We start from the raw sequence: 25,909 nt of genomic DNA on the forward strand, positions 1-25,909 counted from the left end.
CCTCTTTTGAGGGCAAACATGAGGAAGAGCCTCTCACGGCCCCGGGCCCCGTGTCCAGCTCTGTCAGGCCGGTGTATTTCCCTGGCACTACACTGAAGAGAGGAAAAAAAATCTAGATTCCTAGAACGACCCGGGGCTGGGGGCCCTCCAGGGAAGGAGAGGGGAGATTCCCGTGGGAACTTCCCAAGGGCAGGAGACACATTCAACCCCTTATGCCGCAGGATGGGTCGGGCAAGCGGCTGGCGGGGGGGGGGGGGGTACGTGGGACCCTGTTCCTCCCGCCCCATTCAGTCCCGGCGGCTGGGGGGGGGGTGGGGGGGCTATCGCAGCGGCACTACGGGTGGGAGGGTGAAGGGGGGGGCGGCTAAGTCAAGGCCAACCAGGAGTCCACAGGGAGGCCCGCGGCGGGAGGGCACCCCGAGGTCAGACCGGGGGCGGGGCCGGGACACCCCGAGGCCGGGCCGGGGGCGGGGCCGGGGCACCCCGAGGCGAGGCCGGGGGCGGGGCCGGGGCACCCCGAGGCGAGGCCGGGCCGGGACACCCCGAGGCCGGGCCGGGGGCGGGGCCGGGGCACCCCGAGGCGAGGCCGGGCCGGGGCCGGGACACCCCGAGGCCGGGCCGGGGGCGGGGCCGGGACACCCCGGGGCCGGGCCGGGGCCGGGGCACCCCGAGGCGAGGGCGGGGCCGGGACACCCCGAGGCCGGGCCGGGGATACCTCAGGACGGTGGCGCGCCCCGAGGCCAGGCTAGCGGCGCGGGTCCGGGGGGCGATGAGGCACCTGAGGCGAGGCGGGCGGGGCCGCAGGGCCGAGGCAAGATACGGGGTTCAACGCGCCCGGCGGCAGGGGCAGAACCTCGCACCTGCGCTCCGCGATCCCCTGAGGACAGGTGACCCCACCACGGCCACCGGCCGCACGCGCCGCTCTGCTTGCCTCCCATTGGCGCGCACTGTTGCCATGGGGACAGATCCCCTCCCTGGCTTCGGGGTGGCAGGTTTCATTTCCGCTGCGCACGCCGGAAGCGGGGCGCGGAGGCTCTTGGGAGTTGTAGTTTCGGCGCTCGCAGCCCGGCGCCCGGGAGTTGTGAGGCGGTCGCTGTCGGGGACCTGGGACCTGCATCTCTCCATCCGGGGGAGGCTCCGAGCCGCTGTGTGCGTCGTGGGCGGCTCGCGGCAGCTGCGTGTGCGCGCCGGGGGGGCCGGTGCGTGGGGCCGCTGGGAGTCCGTGCGTTGCGCGGAGGGGCAGGCTCGGCGGCGCCTCAGCGTGCGGCGGGGATGGGGCGGCCCCGAGTGCGGCGGGGAGGCGCTGAGCCCGCGGGCGGGGGCGAGGTGCGTGGATGGGGGGGGGGGGGGCAAGAGGGAGCCGGTGTGTGTGTGGGGGGGGACAAGAGGGAGCCGGGGTGTGTGTGGGGGGGGGGACAAGAGGGAGCCGGTGTGTGTGGGGGGGGGGGACAAGAGGGAGCCGGGTGTGTGTGTGGGGGGGGGCAAGAGGGAGCCGGTGTGTGTGTGGGGGGGGGGACAAGAGGGAGCCGGTGTGTGTGTGGGGGGGGGGACAAGAGGGAGCCGGTGTGTGTGTGGGGGGGGGACAAGAGGGAGCCGGGTGTGTGTGTGGGGGGGGGCAAGAGGGAGCCGGGTGTGTGTGGGGGGGGCGATGACAAGGAGAGTCGGGGTGTGTGGGGGGGGGAAGGATTGTCAGGGTGTGTGTGGGGGGGAGGACAAGAGGGAGCCGGTGTGTGTGGGGGGGGGCGACAAGGAGAGTCGGGGTGTGTGGGGGGGACAAGAGGGAGCCGGTGTGTGTGTGGGGGGGGCGATGACAAGGAGAGTCGGGGTGTGTGGGGGGGGGCAAGGATTGTCAGGGTGTGTGTGGGGGGGAGGACAAGAGGGAGCCGGTGTGGGGGGGGTGACAAGGAGAGTCGGGGTGTGTGGGGGGGACGGGACGAGAGAGCCAGTGTGTGTGTGCGGGGGGACAACAAGGATTGTCAGGGTGTGTGTGGGGGGAGCGACAAGGGGAGTCGGGGTGTGTGGGGGGATGGACCAGGGAGCTGATGTGTGGGGGGGGAGAAAGGGAGCTGGTGTGTGGGGAGGTGGGAACAAGGAGAGTTGGGGTATGTGTGTGGGGCAGGACAAGGGGAGCTGGTGTGAGTTTGGGGGGGATAAGAGGAGCTGATGTGTGTGGGGGGAGGAACAACAGGAGCTGGTGTGTGGGGAGGTGGGACCAAGGGGAGATGTGGTGTGTGTGGGGGGGAGGTTGACGACAAGGGGAGCCGGTGTGTGTGTATTTGGGGGTATGTGGGACCAAGGGGAGCTGATGTGTGTGGGGGGTGGGACCAAGAGGAGCCAATGTATGTGGGGGGAGCTGATGTGGGGGGATATGGGAACAAGGGGAGCTGCTATTCAGGGCTGTGGGGACAAAGGGAGCCCGTGTGGGGAGTATAGGGGAACAAGGGGAGCCGGTGTGTGTGTGTGTGGGGATATGGGAACAAGGGGAGCCAGTGTGTGTGGGGGGATATGGGAACAAGGGGAATGAGAGTGTCAGAGGGAGAGAGAGATGGGAACAAGGGCAGCCTGTGGGGTGTCTGAGCTTAAGGGTGTGGCAGCAAAGGAAGCTGGTGTGAAGTGTGGGCATAGGGAGGTGGGAGTGGGGGGATGGAGGAAGGGGAGTCAATATGAAGTGTGGGGGCATCTGAGCATTGGGATGAGGGAGACAAGGTGAGACGTGTGGAGTATCTGAACTGCCATACGTGGTGGGGGCAAGTGGATCCTGCCTACGACTGGGAACTTTTCAGAAATGCTGATTTTGCAGCTGAGCACCAGAGGCAGCTGTTCATTTCTGAGACTCTCCAGAGGAGAGCCCTGGTTTGATAGCACAGGGGAAGTTTGTCAAGCCAGGCGTCCCTTCCTTCCTGCTAGCACCTGTAGAGAGAATGGATGATGTGAGAAGGTTCCAGGATGGGTATCTGGAATTGGAAGCAAAACTGAAAAAAGCTCCCAGCTGACTCTCTTCCTACAGCTGCCCTGGTACTCAGCCTTGCTGTAGAGCCTAGTTCCCTGACTCCACTTGCAGCCCATCTGCCTATTGCTGTTTCTCTGGGCTTCCCTTTGGGTCCACAGACATTGATTCTGCAGTTTCAGGGGGGTAGCTGAGTTAGTCTGTAACTGGAAAAACTTAAAAAACAGCAAATGTAGAGGGTATCATGAGCTTTCGTGGGCACAACCCACTTCAGATGAATGGAGTTATCAAAGGTCCAGTTTAGAAATTAAATAGGGAATGTGGGGGAGAGAAGGGGAGGAAAAAAGGGAAGAAATAGTCTGTTAGAGTCTCCATGCTACATGAAGCTGATAGAGAAGTTGCACATTGTTCTTCAGAACCCATTGTTTGGTTTTTTTATGTCATTAGGCTGTGGAATGTAGTGGGCCATCCAGTAGGCTTACAGATCTCCACAGAACAGAATCATATCTGTGCGGGTGGGGATTCTGCAGTGAAACTTGGCTGGGTGTGTAGCAGGTTCCAGGGAACATTGGGAACTCCTACTGCCAATGCCAAGCCACCTTCCAGTATCAGACAACCTTCACAGCCTCACTAAACTTAGCAGCAGAAATCTCAGGGAGACAGTGATGCAAAGTGAAATCTGTAAAGACCCCGTGCTCTATCTGCTTCCGTGGCAGAAATTAAAAGCGGTTCTTTGAGCATTGCCGGCATAGACCCCTCTTTTAGGTGTAGAGCAAGTCTTGGGGATTTCTGAATAGCAGCAGTGTCTGCAGAGGCTGTATAAGCTCCCTACTCGTGTCCGTGTGTCCTCTCCCATGCCCAATGATGTATGAAGGGGTATGATGGCTGCTTAGTTTTTTTCCTGACCACTGTAGGCATTGAGCAAGAGCTCTGTGGTGTAGGCTGCTTCCTTGTGTGGCCTGTTTTGGGAAATCCGCCTTTCCTGTATATAAATATAACGAGATTTATTTATAGGTAGGAATCGTTACTGGAGATGGCCAAAAAATCTACTGCTTTGGTAGGCCCTCAACAGCATGTGAGCAGCCCAAAACAGAATGCCCATCTAAAAACTACTGAAGTAAAGTTTGCTGGCTTCCATCTGGGCCCCAGCTGTAACTGTATTATGTCTGTCATCAGCTAACACATTTGATGCCTGTTCTGCTTCAGTGTGAGCCTATTACTCTCTTCTGCCGAGTTGGGCCTGGACATGCTTCAGGACCCAGAAACTTGGCTTGGTCATCATATGCTGTTGATTCTCAGTGTCCCATTGAAATGCCAGTTAGAAGTCCCATAGCTCTGCGGTTCCATTCTCCCTAAACCCAGTGGCACGTCAAAGAGATACAAGTTTCCACCTCTAAATCAGCATCAAGCCTTAACAGCAGACTTGTTGAGTCTTTAAGCGCTTGCTCTCTCATTGTCATTCTTCTCCTTCAGTGGCAAAGATGACAAGAACCCAGGAGGCCACCATAATTGTGAGTCTTCCTTGGTGTCAGTGTCTTCAACAAGGGCTGGTGGCAGTCTTGGGATCTTCCATCTTGGGGCTGGGTGCTTTGGTATCATTGACGGTTTCTGGTTCAACAACCTCTGTGTTAGGGATCTTGGCATTGGACTCTCCTGTTCTGGTGCTGGATCTAGCTGATGAATCTTGGTGCCAGGTGCCTTAATACTGAGTTCATCTATCCAGGCTGTTGCTTCTTTGCTACTGCTGGATACCCAGCTGGTAGGTGGCTAGATCAAGGCTTGACTGCCCCAAAGCATTCTACATTATTGAGAGGAAACTTAGCTCAGTGTAGGGAATACTAGCGTATGAGCTCTGGCTCTGATCAGCTACGTAACCTTGAAAAATCACTTAACTTCTTCATCTGTGCTGCTGTTCCCCTTCCACCCTTCATCTGATGCACCTGTTTAGATAGTCCCTGTCCCGAATAGTCTTTTACTATGGGTTTGGCCAGTGCATGCCATAATGTGGTGCGAGGATCTTTATGTGCTACTATCATACAAATAATGAATGACATTGGTGGTGGTGATGAATTAAGTTTATCTGTTGCTGAATTTCTCTGGATGTCTGAAACAAAAAACCAGGACTGTGTAGCACTTTAAAGACTAACAAGATGGTTTATTAGGTGATGAGCTTTCGTGAGCCAGACCCACTTCCTCAGATCAAATGGTGGAAGAAAATTGTCACAACCATATATACTAAAGGATACAATTAAAAAAAAGTGAACACATATGGAAAGTACAAATCAAATTTCAGAACAGAAGGGGGATGGAGGAGGGAGGGGGAAAGGGAGGGAGATAAATGTCTGTGAGCTAATAATATTAGAGGTGATAATTGGGGAAGCTTTCTTTGTAATGGGTAAGATAATTAGCGTCTTTATTCAAATTTGCGTGTAAAGTGTCGAATTTAAGCATGAATGACAGTTCAGAGGATTCTCTTTGAAGTGAAGTCTTAAAAGGTCTTTGAAGCAGGATGCAGGTAATCAAGTTGTTGAGACAATGGATGTCTGTGTTTGCTGGCTCTGAGTAACATCTCTTTCCTTGGTGCTGAATAGTGAAGCATCTCCTCTTTCTCCTTTCCATGTTTCTTCTCTGTTTTTGTGAATTTGGTCTCCAGAGCCAAGAAGTCAACCTTGTTGCCATTATTGATGGGTCTTAGATCCACTCTTGGATCTCCTGATGTCACGATTCTTCTGTCCATACTAGTTAAAATGAGGCCGCCTTGGTTCTCTCTGAATTCATAGTCCTCCAAGAATTAATCTCACCTGTTTTATACACCAAAGGCACATTCATCCTATTGGACTGTGTAGGCCCAATTTCTTGTATTACTTACATGAGACCTCATGTAAGATCTTTCACTGAGGATTTAGTCTATGTGGAAGGAAGTGATGTCTCAATCTTTGTCATATTTAAAGGAATGAAAGGAAGAAAATGCCATGGATATGCCTATTCCAAGTTATCTTTATATAAGCCATATGCTTTTGTGGCATCATTAGCAGTTGCTCTCTAAAGGCTTTCAAGAGCTGGTTATTCACATATTGGGATAATACTAGAGGTCAGTCCATTCCCACTCACATATTGTCTAAGTGGATTAGACTCAGCATCCACACTTGTGATGAAATAATGGAGATACTGGTATCAGTAGGCATTCATAGAATCATAGGGCTGGAAGAGACCTCAGGAGGTCGTTGAGTCCAGCCTCCTGCCCAAAGCAGGACCAACTCTAACTCAATCGTTGAATTAAGGAAGTTTGTATCAGATCTACAAGGACCATTGCTCCAAGTCTCAGAGAAGCACCGTAAACTGCTACCCAGAGTTCTAACCAGGAACGATGTTATGATATTCATGCTTCATTACTACCAGCACTTAGCTTGTCAAGCAAGTTTCTCCAGACTTACCTCTTTCAGACTAGGGCAGGGCTGAGCAAGATGTGGCCTGGGGTGCTGGATCCAGCCTGTCTAACAGTTTGATCCAGCCCTCAGACTACATCTGGTTGCTTTCTATTTATATCCTGCTGCTTATGCCACCAAATTTCCAGGTGGTGGCTCAGGCAGCAGAATCCTATTTAAATAGCTCTTGGCTCATGGATGTAGCGTTAACTGGCAAGGGCTGGAGCGGCAAACCTTTTAAATAACTGTAGCAACCCCTGGTGGCTGCCAGGCAACACGGTAGCGGTGGGGCCATAAGTTGCAAGACCTTTACTATTGTGTTTTTAATTCAAAGCCTCCGGCCCCAGAAAACTCGGGAGAGGGGGGAGAGGCTAGTCCCCAGCCCCGCCCCTTCCACCAAAGCCCTGCCTTCTGGGGTGGAGCCAGCGTGAGACCACTTAGCAAAATTCATTAAGTGCCTCCCCCCCCCCCCCGAAAATTATTGTCCACCCCGGTCTAGGAACTGCTTGTTAATCACCTACCATGGGTTTTCATGCCGGCAATGCGGAAAGAAGTATGTAAATATTTTTCTATAGCAGTGGCTATTGTTGTTCTTTGAGGATGCCTGTTTGGATAGATACATAATGGCAGATTGCATTCCCCCCTGGCTCAAGGATCCATGGTATCTCAAAAAGTGTTGCTGTTGAAAATTTCACGTTGGTGTCTGGTGTACATCGTTCATCTACAGTATGGACGCATGCAGGCATTCCTCTTTCATCATGTTTGTTATAGTAATTAACTATTTGTTATGGTGAAGAAGCCAAATAACTTTGTATTTTAATTGCTTATTTCAAAGACAGAGAAATAGTGTCAACTTCTTATCACTAAAATGAATTCGTTTGACTCTGCACGTGCACAGGGGTCAGATCTGTTGAGTACAGGCAGTCCCCGGGTTACGTACAAGATAGGGACTGTAGGTTTGTTCTTAAGTTGAATCTGTATGTAAGTCGGAACTGGTGTCCAGATTCAGCCGCTGCTGAAACTGATCAGTTTCAACAGTGGCTGAATCTGGACGCCAGTTCTGACTTACATACAGATTCAACTTAAGAACCCCAGGCATCCCCAAGTCAGCTGCTGCTGAAACTGATCAGCGGCTGATTCCAGGAAGCCCGGGGCAGGGGCTTCTTGTAGTCAGCCACTGGTCATTTTCAGCAGCTGCTGACTAGGGGACACCTGGGGCAGAGCAGCTGGGGTGCTGCTGGGTTGGTCCAGTGGCACCCAGAGCGGCAGCGCCCCAGCTGCTGTACCACAGGCGTCCGGAGCAAAGCCGCGGAGCACGGGGGCAGCGGGACAGCCCAGACGCGCCGTGGCTATCCTGCTGCCCTCTGGCTCCGTGGCTTTGCTCTGCTTTGCTCCCCGTCCCCCTGGTCTGCAGACCAGGGGGACGGGGAGCAAAGCGGCGGAACACGCAGGCAACGGGACAGCCCAGACGCGCCGTGGCTGTCCTGCTGCCCTCGGGCTCCGCGGCTTTGCTCTGCTCTGCTCCCCGTCCCCCAGGTCTGCAGACCAGGGGGAAGGGGAGCAGAGTAGAGCAGAGCGGCGGAACGCGCGGCCAGCTGACAGCCCAGACGCGTCTGGGCTGTCAGCTGGCCGCGTGCTCCGCTCTGCTCCCCCTCCTCCTGGTCTGCAGATCAGGGGGAGGGGGAGCAGAGCGGAGCAGAGCAGAGCGGCAGAACGCGCGGCCAGCTGACAGCCCAGACACTTCTGGGCTGTCAGCTGGCTGCGCGTTCCGCCGCTCTGCTCTGCTCCGCTCTGCTCCCCCTCCCCCTGGTCTGCAGGGGGGGGGGGAGCAGAGCGGAGCGCGCGGTCAGCTGACAGCCCAGATGCGTCTGGGCTGTCAGCTGGCCGCGCGTTCCGCCGCCGCTTTGCTTCCTCTCCCTGGTCTGCTAGAGACCAGGGAGAGGAAGTGCCAAGTTCGTAACTGCGGATCCGACGTAAGTCGGATCCGCGTAACTCGGGGACTGCCTGTATAAGAAAGGTGCCATTTTCACATAGTCACTATGTAAAATAGACACACATTTTAGGCCTGTTCTTATACCACTGGAATCAATAGCGTAGTAATAATAGTATTATCTGAATGGGAACACCCACAAATATGCTGTTATGAAATCTTTTTTATTCTAATTTCAAAAATGCTCTAAAAATGAACCAGTGGGCCTGGGTAATAGATTATTTCTAAAATTATGTTTTGTTGTCCTTATGTTTCTCTTTCCCCATCAGATGTTGTTAGTTCAAATTGAGGACAGTGTATTTTAAAGTAAAATAGCTTAATTTATTAACTTGAGTTGGGCAAAAACAAACAAACCCTGAAATGTCAAACAAATGCAGGCCTCTTCAATGTGTCTTACATCTGTTAATTTATTTTTTCCAGTTATATGTCAAGCTTAAGAAAAACAGTACAGAGAGGTGGGGATCACAAGAACCCCATACTAAAATACTGTATTTAATCTCAATGGGACTTTCAGTGTCTAAAATGTGAATAACTAGAAATCAGTAGCACTTGTCATCCTGCAAATTTCCAAAGTTTTTACAAACTTGAACTAATATTTAGAGGGAATACTTCCCCCAATCTCTGAATGTAACATTAGTGATAGAAATGTAGCTGTTTTACAGAGTACAACTTTATTCAGCAATTTAAGACAGCACATAATAGATACTATAGCCAAGCAGAATGCAATCATTCAGACTGGAATTTGGTCAACCTTCAGCTGTATTCTTCATCTAATATATAGTTAATATCAGAAAAGTTAGTGGAGGCTTGGACATTTCGGAGAGGAATATAAATTCTAACTTCCTGTCTCTCCATCCTCTTGCTTTCCTAGGAATCAGATCTTTTCACTTTGACAGAGATGTTCTCGCTGAATTCATGTAGAAAAGGTAAGGACTGGTTGATTTGGGGAATGCGCTCATCTCTCACCATTAATTTTTCTTGACTGATCAGCTATAGCACTAGATCTCTGGACAAAGATATCCAGTTCATAAATAATTTTACCATTCTTTTCTATGCTGAATGATATGACAGGTGTGCCATACTGCCTTGCAGTGTGAGTTATTTCTCATTCATTTTAGTGTTTGTGCCACCAATACATGCTTACATGTGCTACAAAGAAAAAGGAAGGATGTTTGAGAAAATTAGTAGCCACATTGGAAGTTATGTATTACATAGGAAAACAGAATTAGGTCCTATGTCACTCCTTTTAACTGCAAGGGGAGCTTCACATCCAAGGGTAAAATTTGTGTCTGCTTGTAAAAGTAAATGTTTCCAAACCATAATAGTTTGGTATCTAGTACTTATGCAGCAGTGTAAATCATTTTTTAGCTGGGACAGCTGTCTGAACAAGTATTAATGTCACAAGTACCTGTACTTATATTAAGTAACACAGTGAGAGATACATTTCAGGGAAATACAGAAACTGGAGATGGAAAAGAATTTTTATGTTCTCCAGTCCATCCCCCCTGACAATGCAGGGTTGTTCCCTACAGTGTGTTACTTAATTTTTCATCCAGTTTAGTTCTAATTAGTTTGCATTTTTCCTTTTAAATTTCATCCTTTGTACTTTCTGCGGTGTTAACATAATTCAAATATGTCAGCTGTTATGTCCCCTTTTGTCATTGTTCAGCCATACTGTTGATTTAGCTCTTTCTAGTCTATCATAAGTCAGTCCCTCTAGTCACTGGTCATTTTTTGTTGCTTATTTTGAATATCCTTCAGTTACTCAATCTTAAAATGAGCTACTCAGAACTCAATCCATTATTCCCGGTAAGGTTGTATCAGACATGTACAACATAGTGAGGGTCTATTACCTCCCTGCTCTGGGAAGAAATGCCTCGGATTCATTGTTTTGGTGGCATAACGTTTCATTAGCCATTCTTGTTTCAATGTCAAGCTTAAAAAAAAAAAGCGCATCAGTAGTCATGAATTCTATAATTAAAACAAATTAATGATATTTGACATTTGTATTTCAGTGGGAAACTCTTGAGATGCCAAGTAAAAATCTAGGCTGAATGGGAGGCTGAAGGAGAGCATCACCTCATGAGGGCTAGTGGTTTGTCATGGCTGGACTGGGGTAGGGACTTCATGGATTCTGTGACACTACTAGTCTTTGGGGAAAGTCTTGAAGCTGGCAGAGCTGGATAAGAAGTTTCTGTACAAAGCTGCCAACCCCTTTGCAAAAGCTCATGTAGGAGAGAAGAAGGAGCAGCAGCAGCTCGCTGCTTTGAGTCTGAACTGACAAGCAGCAGGATAGTGGTGTTAAACTACTAGTTAAATGCTGTTAAACGCTTTTCATTGCAAAATAAAGGACATTTTGGTTGAAATATTGTATCCTGTGACTGCTGGCATTTTTTCCATAAATCGATTCTTGCCTTTTTTCTGTGACCAGAATTATTGTCTAATTTACCGTGACAAACCACTAGCCCTGTTATTTATATCTAATTTTCTGAACACTCTCTCCCTTTTATTTTCTGCATCACTGTTTCTCCTCCCATTGAATGTGTTTCCTATAGTCCTCCCCCAGATGTACAACTACATTTTTTCATTATTGTATTCTCCACCGACGGTTCTCATTTCTTTAGGGCTCTATTATTTCTGCATCCACGAGTGTGGATCACTCAAAACAACTTAGTATCATCTGTAATTTTCCTTAAATGTGGTGGCTCTCAATGCGAGGTTCAAGGCCCGCTGGGAGTAGGTTTGAGGGGAGTGCTCAAACAGGACCAGCTTTAGATTCGCTGAGGCTCAGGGCAGAAGGTAGAAGCCTTGCCACATGGGCTGCGTCTAGATTGGCATGATTTTCTGGAAATGCTTTTAACGGAAAAGTTTTCCGTTAAAAGCATTTTCGGAACAGAACGTCTAGATTGGCACGGACGCTTTTCCGCAAAAGCACTTTTTGCGGAAAAGCATCCCTACCAATCTAGACGCGCTTTTCCGCAAAAAAGCCCCGATCGCCATTTTCGCGATAGGGGCTTTTTTGCAGAAAACAAATCTGAGCTGTCTACACTGGCCCTTTTGCGCAAAAGGGACTTTTGCCCGAACGGGAGCAGAATAGTATTTCCGCAAGAAGCACTGATTTCTTACAGTAGGAAGTCAGTGCTTTTGCGGAAATTCAAGCGGCCAGTGTAGACAGCTGGCAAGTTTTTCCAGAAAAGCGGCTGATTTTCCGGAAAAACTGGCCAGTCTAGACAGCCTTGGGGTTGTAGCCTGGGCCATTGGCTCTGCCACCCAGGGCTGAAGCCTGAGCAATGTACCTTTGTGGGGCCCCAGGCAATTGTCCTAATGCCAGTCCTGGCTTTTATAGGTGCTGGTGGGCTGTGCGGTTTTTGTAGCATGTTGGGGAGGGCTCTGAAAGAAAAAGGTTGAGAACCCCTGCTTTAATGGATATCCTACTCCTTCAAGATCACAATGAAGATTTTCAATAAATAAACTGGATACCTCAGCATTTAACATTAATCCCCTTTCTACATACACATGCTTTTTATTTTCCCCAGAAGTTTTACTTCTGCTGAATTATACTAGTTAAACTGATTTGAAATAATTTTTCAAGATAGAGTTCATGGGGTTTAGTATAACATCTACCAGATTTTTTAATTGGTGAATTTGTCTGGCTATATTTGGTGTGTAGGAATTGATGCTATGTACTGCTTATGGTTATCATACTCTAGTTGTACTTTTCTCAGTATTTGTTGAATTCTTTTACTGGGGATAGAAGTTAGACTTTTAGGAAAACAAACAGCCAGGATGGCTTTAGTATTTGTGTTTGAAAGTCTGTTCTGCATTTTTTTTAGTGCCTCTCTTGTTGCCTGATTTTTTCAGAAATATTTATTATTGGTAGAATGTTAGTTAATTGGCTTAATATCCTAAGATGCACATCTGCTGAGTCAAGTAATTTAGTGTGTGCTCAAAACTTCCAAATACACTTGTTCTTTTGTTAAGTTTTTTTTATATGTGGTTTTCCTTGCTAACGTAACCATTCAGATATCTTTTAGCTCCCTGCGAAGATATACTTGTTGAAAGTCTTACTTCCCTTAATGATTTTTTACATATTAGCTAATGTATAATCTTGGTTTGCAAGCAAAGTATTTACTGATTAATGAATGACAATTTAACATATAAACAATTCACTACTGTAAATAGGCACTTGCAATTTAATTGTAGCCCAAAGTGTTAGATTTCATGTATATTCAAATATTTTGATAATTTACAAATTCTGATGGGGGGAAGGATTAAAACATCCCTGCAGCGACAGGGTACTTGACATCCACATGTTACAGTATTAAGAAACTTATGCTGAAAATATTTAATTGTTAAAATTGAGCAAACATTTTTTTCAAAGTGAGAAAAATACAGACTGTGACCAACCTAAATAATAACTTTTTAATTTTCAAATGTTAGTATTGAAGGTGTTAGTAAAATAATGAAGTTTGATTACAACTGCAGAAGTGAAGTATGGTCGATATATAATTTAAAAAAAATTACTTTCAGATACTAAACCTGCTTGGGAACTTTCCTGCTGATTGGTATAGTTCTTGGAGTCAGATATTTCTGCTTGCTTGCTTTTGGCTAGTCGTTTTTAAAATTTGGCCTCACTGGTGATAATATACACAGAGTGGCATGAAATACCAAGAAAATTGCAAATGCATTTTTTGTCTTCTAGTTTCAAAGTTATCAGAAGTGATTTTTTTTTTAAAGTTGGCAGTGTCCCTTTAACATGTATTTTAAAAGAGAGTAGCCGGAAGTTGAAATTTTTGGGTACCATATGCAGCACCACTAACTTTTTCTCTTTATGAACAAGTTTCTCATAAACCTCGGTGTGGGTCGGTTTCCTCATTTGTAAAAAGTGCGTGATGCTGACCTACCTAAGGGGTTGTTTTGAGGCTCACGTAGTATTCAGAATATATCCTCTTACATGTTGAAATAGCTTACTCTCTCTTGTGTTGCTTCTGACTGATCTGCATGCGATCCAGAGATAAAACAAAGAGTTGGTTTCCTATCCAGGGTCACTCAAGGGGAGCGGATGCTAAATGAGATTCCTACAATGTCTGATGTGGATATGAAATAAAAATGGGGAGGAGGATTGTTCTATTTCATTACTGGCCTACCTGGCAGTTCTCTCTTAAGCCTCAGAACAGGTGTGGGCAGGGTCAGTGCAGGCTTGTTCCTCAGCTGCGGGGTGGGCAGGGATCTCTTGCTTTCTCAGCCTGTTCCTCCACCTTTTTAATGCAGCGGGGGAGGGGCGGGCGATGCCCCCGGCCAGCAGGGCCTGGCGCGCGCATGGGTCCCGCAGGGGCGCGGGCAGGTGCGGCGCTGTTGCTCCTCCGGGCCTGCAGTGCGCCGCCCCGCGCGCTAGGGGCCGCTGCGCGCGGCCGGGTTCCCTCCGCCCGCCTCGTTGCCCCTGCCCGGCCTGAAGCCGGCGGTGGGCGGCCTCGGCAAGATGGCGGCGCCCAGGCGGCTCCTGCTGGCGCTGGTGAGCGGCGCTTCCGGGCCGCGGCGCTGCCGCCGCTACCGCCGGGCGGAGCCGGCAGCGGGCGGCGCCACGCGGGGCCTGTGCGCGGGCGGGCCGCTGAGCGAGGCCGCGGCCGGGGCGGAAGAGGAGCCGGACGTCGGCGCCATGGTGAAGGGTGAGCTCGGGAGGCGCTGGGGCCGAGCCCTGTGGCGGGGGGGGCGCCCCTCTCTCCAGCCGGGGGGCAGCGCGCGCGAGCCCCGGCGGGCCGGGCCCAGCCCTCGCGGTCTCCGCAGCGGGGCCCGGGGAGCGACCTGCGGGGCCAGCGGGCGATTAGGCCTCGTCCCTCGCCGGCCGCTCGCTTTGGCGGGGACGGGGCTTTGTGCGGCCCCAGCGCCTCTCCCGACACGTGCGCGAAGCTGCCGGTGCGGGGAGGCGAGCCCGCGTGGGGCCCAGGGGGCGGCGGGTCCCGAAGCGGCTCTGGAGGGAACACGAGCCGCTTCCTGGACGTGAATCTCTCCGTGTTCTGGACGCGCCTCGGCCCCCGATTGGCAAACAGGGTGAATGGGATGCTCGGGGCAGCGGTGAAGGGCTCCGCGTCCTTTCACCTCAAGGTCACGCGTTTGAAACGGGTCGTGAGTGAAAGCCTTTGTGTCTCCCGGCCTTCTGGTTTAGCCTGTGTGGAATGAAAATATCCTAATAAATAGCCCTTTCCCTGGCACCTCGGCACAGGGGGATCAGCTGAACAGGCTGCGGAGAGGAAACATCACCTCCTCGCTCTCCTAGCAGTATAGAGAACTGGCATGGTGTACCTCGATGTTCCTGCCACTGCTCATACTGGTTTTGTTCTGAGGACTGATGGGTTGTCCAAACCAAACGAAACGTGGAAGTGAGCTAGATGTTAAGAAATCTTATTGCCCGTGAATTCCCATGCGCAGGGCTTGACAAACTATAGAATCTACTCGCCCATGGTGAGTAGATGTCAGCCGCACACCCCATTTACCGGAGGCTCTTGTGCATGCACAGTGCGGGACTGGCGAGTGGCTTTTGCCGCCGTTTGTCAAGCCCTGCCCATGTGTTACAGTTTTCATAAATTACATGTGGGAAGCTGCATATCTTCCTTCAGTGTATAGTATAAGAGCATAAGAACGGCCAGACTGGGTCAGCCCAAAGGTCCAACTAGCCCAGTGTCTTGTCTGCCTACAGTGGCCAATACCAGATGCCCGAGAGGGAGGGATCACAGCAGGGAATCCTCACGTGATCCCTCCCCTGTCACCCACCTCTAGAAAAACAGGCTAAGGACACCATTCCTATCCATCCTGGTTAATAGCCATTGATGGACGTAACCTCCATGAATCTGTCTAGCTCTTTTTTGAACCCTGTTAAAGTTCTAGCCATTACCGCATCCTCTGGCAAGGAGTTCCACAGGTTGACTGTGCGCTGAGTGAAGAGAAACTTCCTTTTGTTTGTTTTAAACCTGCTGCCCATTAATTTCATTTGGTGATCCCTAGTTCGTTCTTATATTGTGAGAATAAGTAAATAACTTTTCCTTATTCACTTTTTTCACACCATTTTATAGGCCTCTAACGTATCCCCCCTTAGTCTCCTCTTTTCTGAGCTGAAAAGTCCAAGTCTTTTTAATCTCTCTTCATACGGGACCCGTTCCAAACCCCTCATCATTTTTGTTGCCTTTTCTTGAACCTTTTCCAATGCCAGACACTCACTTCAATTTATTTTCTTCTTAATATCCTTATCCCATTCAGGGTTGACTTATGCACTTAAAATCTCACACTTTGTAAAAAGTTTTTACAACTTTCAAGTATCAAAACCTCACAATCTTATAAAAAGGTTTTGTATCTTTCAAGGAGGTTTGTAAATATGATTGTAAACCATGGCACAGACATAACATTAAGCTGATATAATGTGCACGGATGCTTGGTGTGGTATAATGCCAAAGGCTGAGAGCCTTCCTCTACCCAAAAAGTGTACTGGAAGGGTTATTGCTGTCATATGACTGCTTTACATGTACATTCCATTTTAAAAAAAGACAGTGTGCCTTTTAGATTTATATCTGTGGGTTTCTACTTTGCAAATTCTTACAAAAGGGACAAGAAAAACCAGCAGGGAAAATGTTTTATAAATACCTCTTACTGCAAATAATTTTAAAAATCTTCTTTGTCTCTAATTGGCCACTTAATTTTCTTTTCCTTTTAAGAGAACAACCAGCTTTCCTTTTGGTCGACTGTGGCATATACAGGCAGTCCCCGACTTATGCGGATCCGACTTATGTCGGATCCGCACTTACGAACAGGGCTTTTCTCGCCCCGGAGCTCACGGGCGGCGGGTCGCCACCTGTGTCCTCCCGGGTGAGAAAAGCTTCTCCCAGTCTCCCTGGTCTGCTGGGGGGGTCCAGCGGCTTTGCTGGGCCCCCCCAGCAGACCAGGGGGACAGGAGCAAAGCCGCGGAGCACGCCCGCAGCGGGACAGCCCGGGCATGCTTGAGCTGTCCCCCTGCGGGCATGCTCCGTGGCTTTGCTCCCCGTCTTCCGACCAGGGAGATGGGGAGCAAAACCTCGGAGCACGCCCGCAGTGGGACAGCCGCGGCGCGCTTGGGCTGTCCCGCTGCTGGCGTGCTCCAAGGCTTTGCTCTCCGTCTCCCTGGTCTGACCAGCAGACCAGGGAGATGGGGAGCAAAGCCTCGGAGCACACCAGCAGTGGGACAGCTGCGGCGTGCCTGGACTGTCCCGCTGCCCGCGTGCTCTGCTGCTTTGCTCCGCGTCTCCCAGGTCAGCAGACCAGGGCGACGGAGCAAAGCCGTGGAGGACTTGGGCGGTCCCGCCACCCTGGTCTGCTGGGGGGGGGGTGCAGCTAGTGCCCCCCCCAGCAACCAGGCTTTTCTTGCCTACCCCTGGGGTAGAGCAGCTTGGGGCTGCCGGGTTGGTCCCGCAGCGCCGCTCCAGACCAACCAGGCAGCACCCCAGCTGCTCTGCCCCAGGCATCCTGATTCAGCCGCTGCTGGTCAGTTTCAGCAGCGGCTGATTCAGGATGCCTGGGGCAGAGCAGCTGGGTTGCTGCTGGGTTGGTCCAGTAGCGCCGAGGAGCCGCGCTACTCGAGCAACCCAGCAGGACCCCAGCTGCTCTGCCCCAGGCGTCCCCAAGTCAGTCGCTGCTGAAACTGACCAGCGGCTGACTACAGGAAGCCCGAGGCAGAGTTGCTCTGCCCCAGGCTTCCTGGAATCAGCCGCTGATCAGTTTCAGCAGCAGCTGACTTGGGGACGCCTGGGGTTCTTAAGTTGAATCTGTATGTAAGTCAGAACTGGCATCCAGATTCAGCAGCGGTTGAAACTGATCAGTTTCAGCAGCGGCTGACGCCAGTTCCGACTTACATACAGATTCAACTTAAGAACAAACCTACAGTCCCATCTTGTACGTAACCCGGGGACTGCCTGTACATTGGCCTGTTGAACAGCTACCTATTTAACCAGTTTTCTAGTGTAAATGTTAGAACTGAATCAGCCCGCCCCACAAAACTGAAAAGGCAGTTTGACACACTGGGAGAGGAGGTATTTTAAACTGTTTTTCTCTCCTTTAGGATCATATTTCCTGTAGACAACTACTGACTTTTTTGTAATCTATCCCTAGATGCCCTGTCCTTGTGCTGATTTCCTCTCCCCCTCCCCCAATCCTCATAATAGGTATAGTGGGGGTTTTTGTTTGTTTCATTGAGATCTTGGCTGTACACTTTTGGGAGCTGGCATACTCTGTGACATCAAAAAGCCCAACCAGCCAATCAGAATGCTGCTTTGGGACAATGGGTGTAACAGGCAGACTTGACAGTGATAAGTGATTCACATAAAGCTGGGGGCAGATTGTTGGAGTCTTTTCTTCCGCATTGCTTTGTATTGCGTTCTCCAGTGGTAGACTGAGCATAGGAGGCTGTTCCAGGATGCTCACTGAAGGAATAAAAGATCTGCCTCCTTCAACAAGTAAGTTGTTGTTAAGGTCTCCCTAAAGGCCTGAGTTCTAGCTCTGTGACTATTATTTTGGCCCTAGGGAGCATGAAAATCACTTTGAGATTTTTCTTATGGAGACAGGTTCCAAGCCTTCCACTGTCAGGTTGGTGTCTTCAAGCTCAGTTCAGCCAGGTACTTTGGCACTGACCTCTGGTGAAACCGCAACATATATTGAAAACGCATCTCTGATCTGAGGTGTTTTTCTGGGTCTGTTACTGAAATCTGTATGAACATTGTTTCACAGCAATAAGAAATCTTTTCCTTCCTCTCTTCAGCTATACACATTTTCCTCACTAGTTGTCATTTCAGGTGATCTACCCTAGTTTTAAGGGTTACTGCTGCCATTCTTAGATTGTAAGAGCTTTATGGCAGGGACTGCATGGTCTTTCATTTGTACTTTTTCTACCCTGCTAGGTGATTGTAAATGTGTATAATGGAGTCCAACCTGAGAAATCTGATTTGAGTCTTCTAACAGGAAAAGTCCTCCCGTAATCCTTAACATCAGTGTGTGTTATAGGGTTACAAGATTTTAGTCCTTGCGCTTGTCTGGTACTTTGTGGGCATTCTCCCATCAATTTTTCTTAATTTTTATGGACCCCGTGTACTCTGATTTTCCCACGTGACTCTTCATACCTTTCTCAATATCCTTTCTCAGCGTCGAAAAATGAGCAGCAGACACAAGATCAGCCTAAACCACTAGAAGTCCTGTGGCACCTTGTAGACTAACAGATTTATTGGAGCATAAGCTTTCATGGGCAAAGACTGACTTCATCAGATGCATGAAGTGGATCTTCGCTTAGGAAAGCTTATGCTTCAATAAATCTGTTAGTCTACAAGGTGCCACAGGACTTCTAGTGGTTTATGCAGATTCAGACTAACACGGCTACCCCTCTGATACAAGATCAGCCTGACACACTTTTGTCATGCCCAGATAAGAATGTATTGTAGACCATTCAATCCCTCCGCTTAACAGTAGTTGGCACTTCCTGGTTTTTCTGGGTCTGATAGTGCCTTAGGTACTATGGATGGGATTTTCAGAAACACTCGATGTTGTCGTTACTCTGCTCCCATTGAAATCAATAGTAAAACTCGCTGTCTTCTAGAGTTAGGCCAGTGCTGAGTGCTTTTTACAACCCTCCTCGAATTGTCCACTGTCCAGGGAGGGAAGAGTCTCTCTCTCTCCATCCTCCCAGATGTGAGCTGCTAGGGACTAAAGACTAAAACCAGACTCTGTTTCGTTTATCTTGGGAATGTCCGGTACCAACTCTCTCAGCTGGCTTTTGACTACCTTTTAGTCCATCTGCAATCAGGGCCACTAGTCTTGGCAGTCACAGAGATTGGCGTGATAGATGACATCTGCGACGTGGTCCTACGGCAGCAGTTAACCAGCTGCAATCACAGAGAGGCTTCTTACATGCAATGAAACCAGTTAAAAAATCACTGGATTTGGTGCATGTGGCTCCAAATACTTGATGAGGATGTCTGAATGCACAGCAGTGTTTCTGGAGGCATAGAGATTTTTTGACCTGGAAAGGTTTACATCTCTTCTGGATAAGATTTGGCAGGCCAAAGGTCAATATGCAGAAGTATTTAACCAATTACAGAGTGGGAAGGAGTGGCTTCTCCGGCTCAGCCAGAGCAGTCCTTGCCTGTAGTCTCCCTGCCTCAGGCTCCGTGGTGACGGCCCCCACTTCTGCTCCAGGCAGGCGGGGGGAACTTCTCCAACCTGCACCAATGAGCCGGGAACCGATTAACCTTTCACAGCCCCACTCGGTAGATACGTGAGGCAAGATCCTCCTCATCCTTTGTCTGCTCCTTATCATAGATTTCTCGGAAGCAATCAGAGACCAAAAATACATGCTCTAGTTGATGGCAGTCCAGGTTGCAGGGGAATTGTGAATTTTCTCTCTCCTTTGTCCCCTAAGCCAGAGATTACTGTAGATAGTTAGGCTATGTCTACACTTGCGGCTTCTTGTGTGAGTAATATGCAAATGAGGCTAAGCGTGGAATATCGCTGAGCCTCATTTGCATACCTAATGAGCCACCATTTTTTTCAGAAGAGGCTCTTGCGCAAGGAGGAGCGTCTACACTGCCCCTTCTTGCGCAAGAAAAACCCTCTTGCGCAATGCCGTTACGCCTATTACTTGAGAAGAACGGCATTGCACAAGAAGGGGCAGTGTAGACGCTCCTCCTTGCGCAAGAGCCTCTTCTGAAAAAAATGGTGGCTCATTAGGTATGCAAATGAGGCTCAGCGATATTCCACGCTTAGCCTCATTTGCATATTACTTGCGCAAGAAGCCGTGAGTGTAGACATAGCTTTCGTGTTAGAGGATTGTTGGAAAAGGTTACCCCATGCCACCTACCAACCCTCCCCTCTCTTCAAGGACCTCTGTCGTGTGTTTAGTGAAGTAGCCTTTTTCCTGCTCAGTGTGACGCTAGCTCGCCACTATAGCTTTTTCCAGTCACTTTTCCAGAAGAGGCTTTCCTGCCTTTAGGCCCAGTCTAGATGGGGCCAAATGGTGGAAAAGCCTCCTCTTTTGGTGGAGCCCTTATCCCTCGTACAACGAGGAATACAGGGCTCCCTGAAAGAGTGCGTCTGCTCTTCCACAAAAAAAAAAGCAGAAGAGCAGACGCATTCCTTGGATGTGGCGGAGTTTTTCCGGGATACCTCTGGTATCCTGGAAAACCCCCGCAGTATAGACATACTCTGAGAGAGGAAAGTTCTTTAGAAATAGCAGGGATAGAGGTTTATTCACATTATTTTTCCCTGAGAAAAGGCACCATTGCTTATTGTAGCTAACATAACTGAATAAGTACATTAGACAGTGATGTTTAACATAAGAACATCAGAAGAGCCATACTGGGTCAGACCAAAGGTCCATCTAGCCCAGTAGCCTGTCTGCCGACAGTGGCCAGCACCAGCTGCCCCAGAGGGGGTGGACCGAAGACAATGATCAAGAAAATTGTCTCCTGCCATCCCTCTCCAGCCTTTGACAAACAGAGGCCAGGGCACCTTCCTTACTCCCTGGCTAATAGCCTTTTATGGACCTAACCTCCATGAATTTATCTAGCTCTTTTTAAAACTCTGTTATAGTCCTAGCCTTCACAGCCTCCTCTGGCAAGGAGTTCCACAGGTTGACTGTGCACTGAGTGAAGAAGAACTTTCTGTTATTAGTTTTAAGCCTGCTACCCATTAATTTCATTTGGTGTCCTCTAGTCCTTATATTATGGGAACAAGTAAATAACTTTTCTTTATTCACCCTCTCCACACCACTCATGATTTTATATACCTCTATCATATCTCCCCTCAGTCTCCTCTTTTCTAAACTGAAAAGTCCCAGTCGCTTTAACCTCTCCTCATATGAGACCTGTTCCAAACCCCTCATCATTTTAGTTGCTCTTTTCTGGACCTTTTCTAATGTCAAAATATCTTTTTTTGGGGTGAGGGTTAAGTGATTTAGATGAATCAAGTAATTGAATAGTCGATGCGGTTTGCATCAACTGTTCGATTAGTCGATCAGGGCGCCTCTACATTTCAAAAGCAAAGTGTCACTGGGAGCACGGGGCCAGCAGGGGACTGTTTGAGTCCCCAGCTCGCCCCAAGCTCCCTGCAGCGCTTCTGCTTTTGAAATGTAGCAAGAGCCCCGCTTTTGTTACATTTCAAAGACGGAAGTACTACCAGTTCCCCACTGTACCTTCTCCCCACAGAGACAGTGCTGGGGGGAACCAGCTTTTAAGCCATCTCTCCCCAGCACCGGATCCTCCCCCCCACTATCTTGCTGCCTCTTGGATAGAGGTGGGGGGGTGGAGAGAGGAGCGACTAGTAGAGTCACTAGTTGACTATCTGATAACATTTGATTATTGGATGTTTGACTAGTTGCTTACATCTCTAGTGATGTTAACTTTCATTATCCTTTCCCTAAGTATACAAATTGATTTGAGGCATCCTTTTAGATTGAGAGTTCATTTTCATTTTTTTTCCTCCCTACCCGATCCCTCCAAACTCAGAGTTTAACAGTCCGGAGTACTCTGTACTCAGTTCTATGTGGTTCTGGCGATCTTGACCAGGTAAGTGCCTGGCAGAAGTAGTAGGCCATGTAAAACAGAGAAATCCAAGTCTCTCCTTGCCTGGTTTCTGAAAGCACAGCTCTACAAGAATCCAGTTGTCCCTATAGATAGCAAGGGCACGTTTCCTGTCTCTGGACTACAGAATAAACCTAGAAAATTAGATTGAGTCACAGAGATTGTTCTGGGTTGGAGAGCTGCATCTTTCTGTTCGACAGAGGATGGAATCCAGGATATGGGAGGTCAGTGGTCTCCAAAAGCTTTTCCATTTAATGTTGCTTGTGGCTTCTTACATCTTTTTGTCAGGCTCTATGTGAAAGTCCTGCAGATTTTGTTAAGGATAGTATATCGGCCACAGTACAACATACAGTTTCTCGCAGAAGATTCAGGATGTTCAGATATGCTTGCAAATGATACTGTCATCATTTCAGAGACAGCTTTTTCCATAAGGATTTCTGCCTGAAGAGAGAATGTTTTTATCCACACTTCAGAAGTAGCAGAGAATCAGTTTCTTGACAAGACGCCCTCCTCTTGGCTTGGAATCAGGCGTTCCCAGGTGTCTTCCTGCAGTATCTCTGCCACCAAGAGCTCTCAGCAAAACTAAACAGCATAGAGAGTGAAATTAAAAGCTGTGACTTGAACAGATCATTTCTTGTTGGCAGATCTCCTAGGCTTTGTGTTGGTGGCTAAACAGCTGGTTCTTTCTCTCCTTAGTCAATTATCTGAAATCCCTAATTTTTAGCAACCAGAATTGTAATGTATTGGTGAAATCTGACCGACCGGCCAGATGCAGCAGATCTGCAGCATTCTAAACCTTCCATGAAAGAGGCCTATGTCTTAAAGGTGATCTGCGAAGGTTCATTAACAGACTCTAGAATGTCAGGGGAATGTTTCTCTTACTGAAATTTGTGAAAGCGCTACCTGTGTGTGGCGGGAACATATGACACGTCGCTCATCTTAGCAGCTGGGCCATGTGCTCAATTTGGGTAAGCAGCCTTCATAATCATAGAATCATAGAATAATAGGACTGGAAGGGACCTCGAGAGGTCATCAAGTCCAGCCCCCCCCACCCTCAAGGCAGGACCAAGCTCCGTCTACACCATCCCTGACAGATGTCTATCTAACCTGTTCTTAAATATCTCCAGAGAGGGAGATTCCACCACCTCCCTTGGCAATTTATTCCAATATTTGACCACCCTGACAGTTAGGAATTTTTTCCTAATGTCCAATCTAAACCTCCCTTGCTGCACTTTAAGCCCATTACTCCTTGTCCTGTCCTCAGAAACCAAGAGGAACAAATTTTCTCCTTCCTCCTTGTGACACCCTTTTAGATATTTGAAAACCGCTATCATGTCCCCCCTTAATCTTCTTTTTTCCAAACTAAACAAGCCCAGTTCATGAAGCCTGGCTTCATAGGTCATGTTCTCTAAACCTTTAATCATTCTTGTCGCTCTTCTCTGTACCCTTTCCAATTTCTCCACATCTTTCTTGAAATGTGGCGCCCAGAACTGGACACAGTGCTCCAGCTGAGGCCTAACTAGTGCAGAGTAGAGCGGCAGAATGACTTCACGAGTTTTGCTTACAACACACCTGTTGATACAACCTAGAATCATATTTGCTTTTTTTGCAACAGCATCCCACTGTTGACTCATATTCAACTTGTGGTCCACTATGACCCCTAGATCCCTTTCCGCCATGCTCCTTCCTAGACAGTCGCTTCCCATCTTGTATGTATGGAACTGATTGTTCCTTCCTAAGTGGAGCACTTTGCATTTCTCTTTATTAAACCTCATCCTGTTTACCTCTGACCATTTCTCTAACTTGCTAAGGTCATTTTGAATTATGTCCCTATCCTCCAAATAAGTTGCAACCCCACCCAGTTTGGTATCATCTGCAAACTTAATAAGCGTACTCTCTATCCCAATATCTACATCATTGATGAAGATATTGAACAGTACGGGTCCCAAAACAGACCCTTGAGGAACTCCACTTGTTATCCCTTTCCAGCAGGATTTAGCACCGTTAACAACAACTCTCTGACTACGGTTATCCAGCCAATTATGCACCCACCTTACCGTGGCCCTATGTAAGTTATATTTGCCTAGTTTATCAATAAGAATATCATGCGAGACCGTATCAAATGCCTTACTAAAGTCTAGGTATATGACATCTACCGCTTCTCCCTTATCCACAAGGCTCGTTATCCTATCAAAGAAAGCTATCAGATTAGTTTGGCATGACTTGTTCTTCACAAACCCATGCTGGCTATTCCCTATCACTTTATTACCTTCCAAGTGTTTGCATATGATTTCCTGAATTACCTGCTCCATTATCTTCCCTGGGACAGACGTTAAACTGACCGGTCTGTAGTTTCCTGGGTTGTTCTTATTCCCCTTTTTATAGATGGGCCCAATATTTGCCCTTTTCCAGTCTTCTGGAATCTCCCCTGTCTGCCATGATTTTTCAAAAATCATAGCTAAAGGCTCAGATACCTCCTCTATCAGCTCCTTGAGTATCCTGGGATGCATTTCATCAGGACCTGGTGACTTGCTGACATCTAACTTTCCTAAGTGATTTTTAACTTGTTCTTTGTGTATCCTATCTTCTAAACTTACCCTCTCTCTGCTTGTATTCACTGCGTTAGGCACACCTCCAGACTTCTCGGTGAAGACCGAAACAAAGAAGTCATTGAGCATCTCTGCCATTTCCAAGTTTTCTGTTACTGCTTCTCCCTCCTCACTAAGCAGTGGGCCTACCCTGTCCTTGGTCTTCCTCTTGCTTTTAATGTATTTATAAAAGGTCGTCTTGTTTCCCTTTATGCCTGTAGCTAGTTTGATCTCATTTTGTGCCTTTGCCTTTCTAATCTTGCCCCTGCATTCCCGTGTTGCTTGCCTATATTCATCCTTTGTTAGTTGTCCTAGTTTCCATTTTTTATAGGACTCCTTTTTTATTTTGAGATCGTGCAAGATCTCCTTGTTAAGCCAAGCTGGTCTTTTGCCATATTTTCTATCTTTCCTACACAGCGGAATTGTTTGCTTTTGGGCCCTTAACAACGTCCCTTTGAAATACTTCCAACTCTCCTCAGTTGTTTTTCCCTTCAGTCTTGCTTCCCATGGGACCTTACCTACAAGTTCTCTGAGCTTATCAAAATCTGCCTTCCTGAAATCCATTACCTCAATTGTGCTGGTCTCCCTTCTACCTTTCCTTAAGATCATGAACTCTATTATTTCATGATCACTGTCCCCTATACTGTCTTCCACTTTCAAGTTCTCAACTAGTACCTCCCTATTTTTTAAAACCAAATCCAGAACAGCTTCTCCTCTGGTAGCTTTTTCAACCTTCTGAAACAGAAAGTTGTCTCCAATGCAGTCCAGAAACTTATTGGATAGTCTGTGCCTCGCTGTGTTAGTTTCCCAACATATGTCTGGATAGATGAAGTCCCCCATCACCACCAAATCTTGGGCTTTGGATAGTTTTGTTAATTGTTTAAAAAAGGCCTCATCCACCTCTTCCACCTGGCTAGGTGGCCTGTAGTAGACTCCTGGCTTGATATCACCCTCGTTTTTTACCCCTTTTAGCTTAACCCAGAGACTCTCTACACAGCTATCTCCTACGTTCATCTCCACTTCAGTCCAAGTGTGTACATTTTTAATATACAAGGCAACCCCTCCTCCCTTTTTCCCCTGTCTGTCCTTCCTGAGCAAGCCGTACCCTTCCATACCAACATTCCAATCATGTGTCCCATCCCACCAGGTTTCTGTAATACCAATGATATCATAGTTGTATTTATTGGTTAGCAATTCCAGTTCTTCCTGCTTATAATGTGTCCTTGAGTCACAAAACCAAGAGTTCTAACCATGAGGCAATCCGCATACAATATTTTCAGGCTTTTTGAAAGCGAAATAAATAAACATAGCTTCCTGACATCTCTTGGAATTCAGACCAGAATAGTTGTTAGTATATATTGGTACTGGAGTGTCCT

The 25,909-nt window shown here is 48.4% G+C and overlaps 1 protein-coding gene across 6 annotated transcripts in view; it reads left to right on the forward strand.

Annotated features, from left to right (window-relative positions):
* Window positions 1–987: 987 nt before the first annotated feature.
* Window positions 988–25,909, forward strand: part of DHX30 (DExH-box helicase 30) — a 50,817-nt gene continuing 25,895 nt past the window's right edge. For 2 of the 6 annotated variants that reach the window (XM_075923038.1, XM_075923039.1), the window contains exon 1: window positions 13,818–14,028. In XM_075923038.1, coding sequence (XP_075779153.1) covers window positions 13,842–14,028 — 187 coding nt within the window. In that variant the 5' untranslated portion in view covers window positions 13,818–13,841. Of the gene's footprint in view, window positions 1,327–9,233; window positions 9,289–13,817; window positions 14,029–17,621; window positions 17,836–25,909 lie in introns of those variants that run through there. The other 4 variants (XM_075923043.1, XM_075923042.1, XM_075923040.1 and 1 more) reach the window with 4 other exon arrangements.

The sequence above is a fragment of the Pelodiscus sinensis genome, chromosome 2 (genome assembly GCF_049634645.1).
Source record: "Pelodiscus sinensis isolate JC-2024 chromosome 2, ASM4963464v1, whole genome shotgun sequence".
NCBI lineage: Eukaryota > Metazoa > Chordata > Testudines > Trionychidae > Pelodiscus > Pelodiscus sinensis.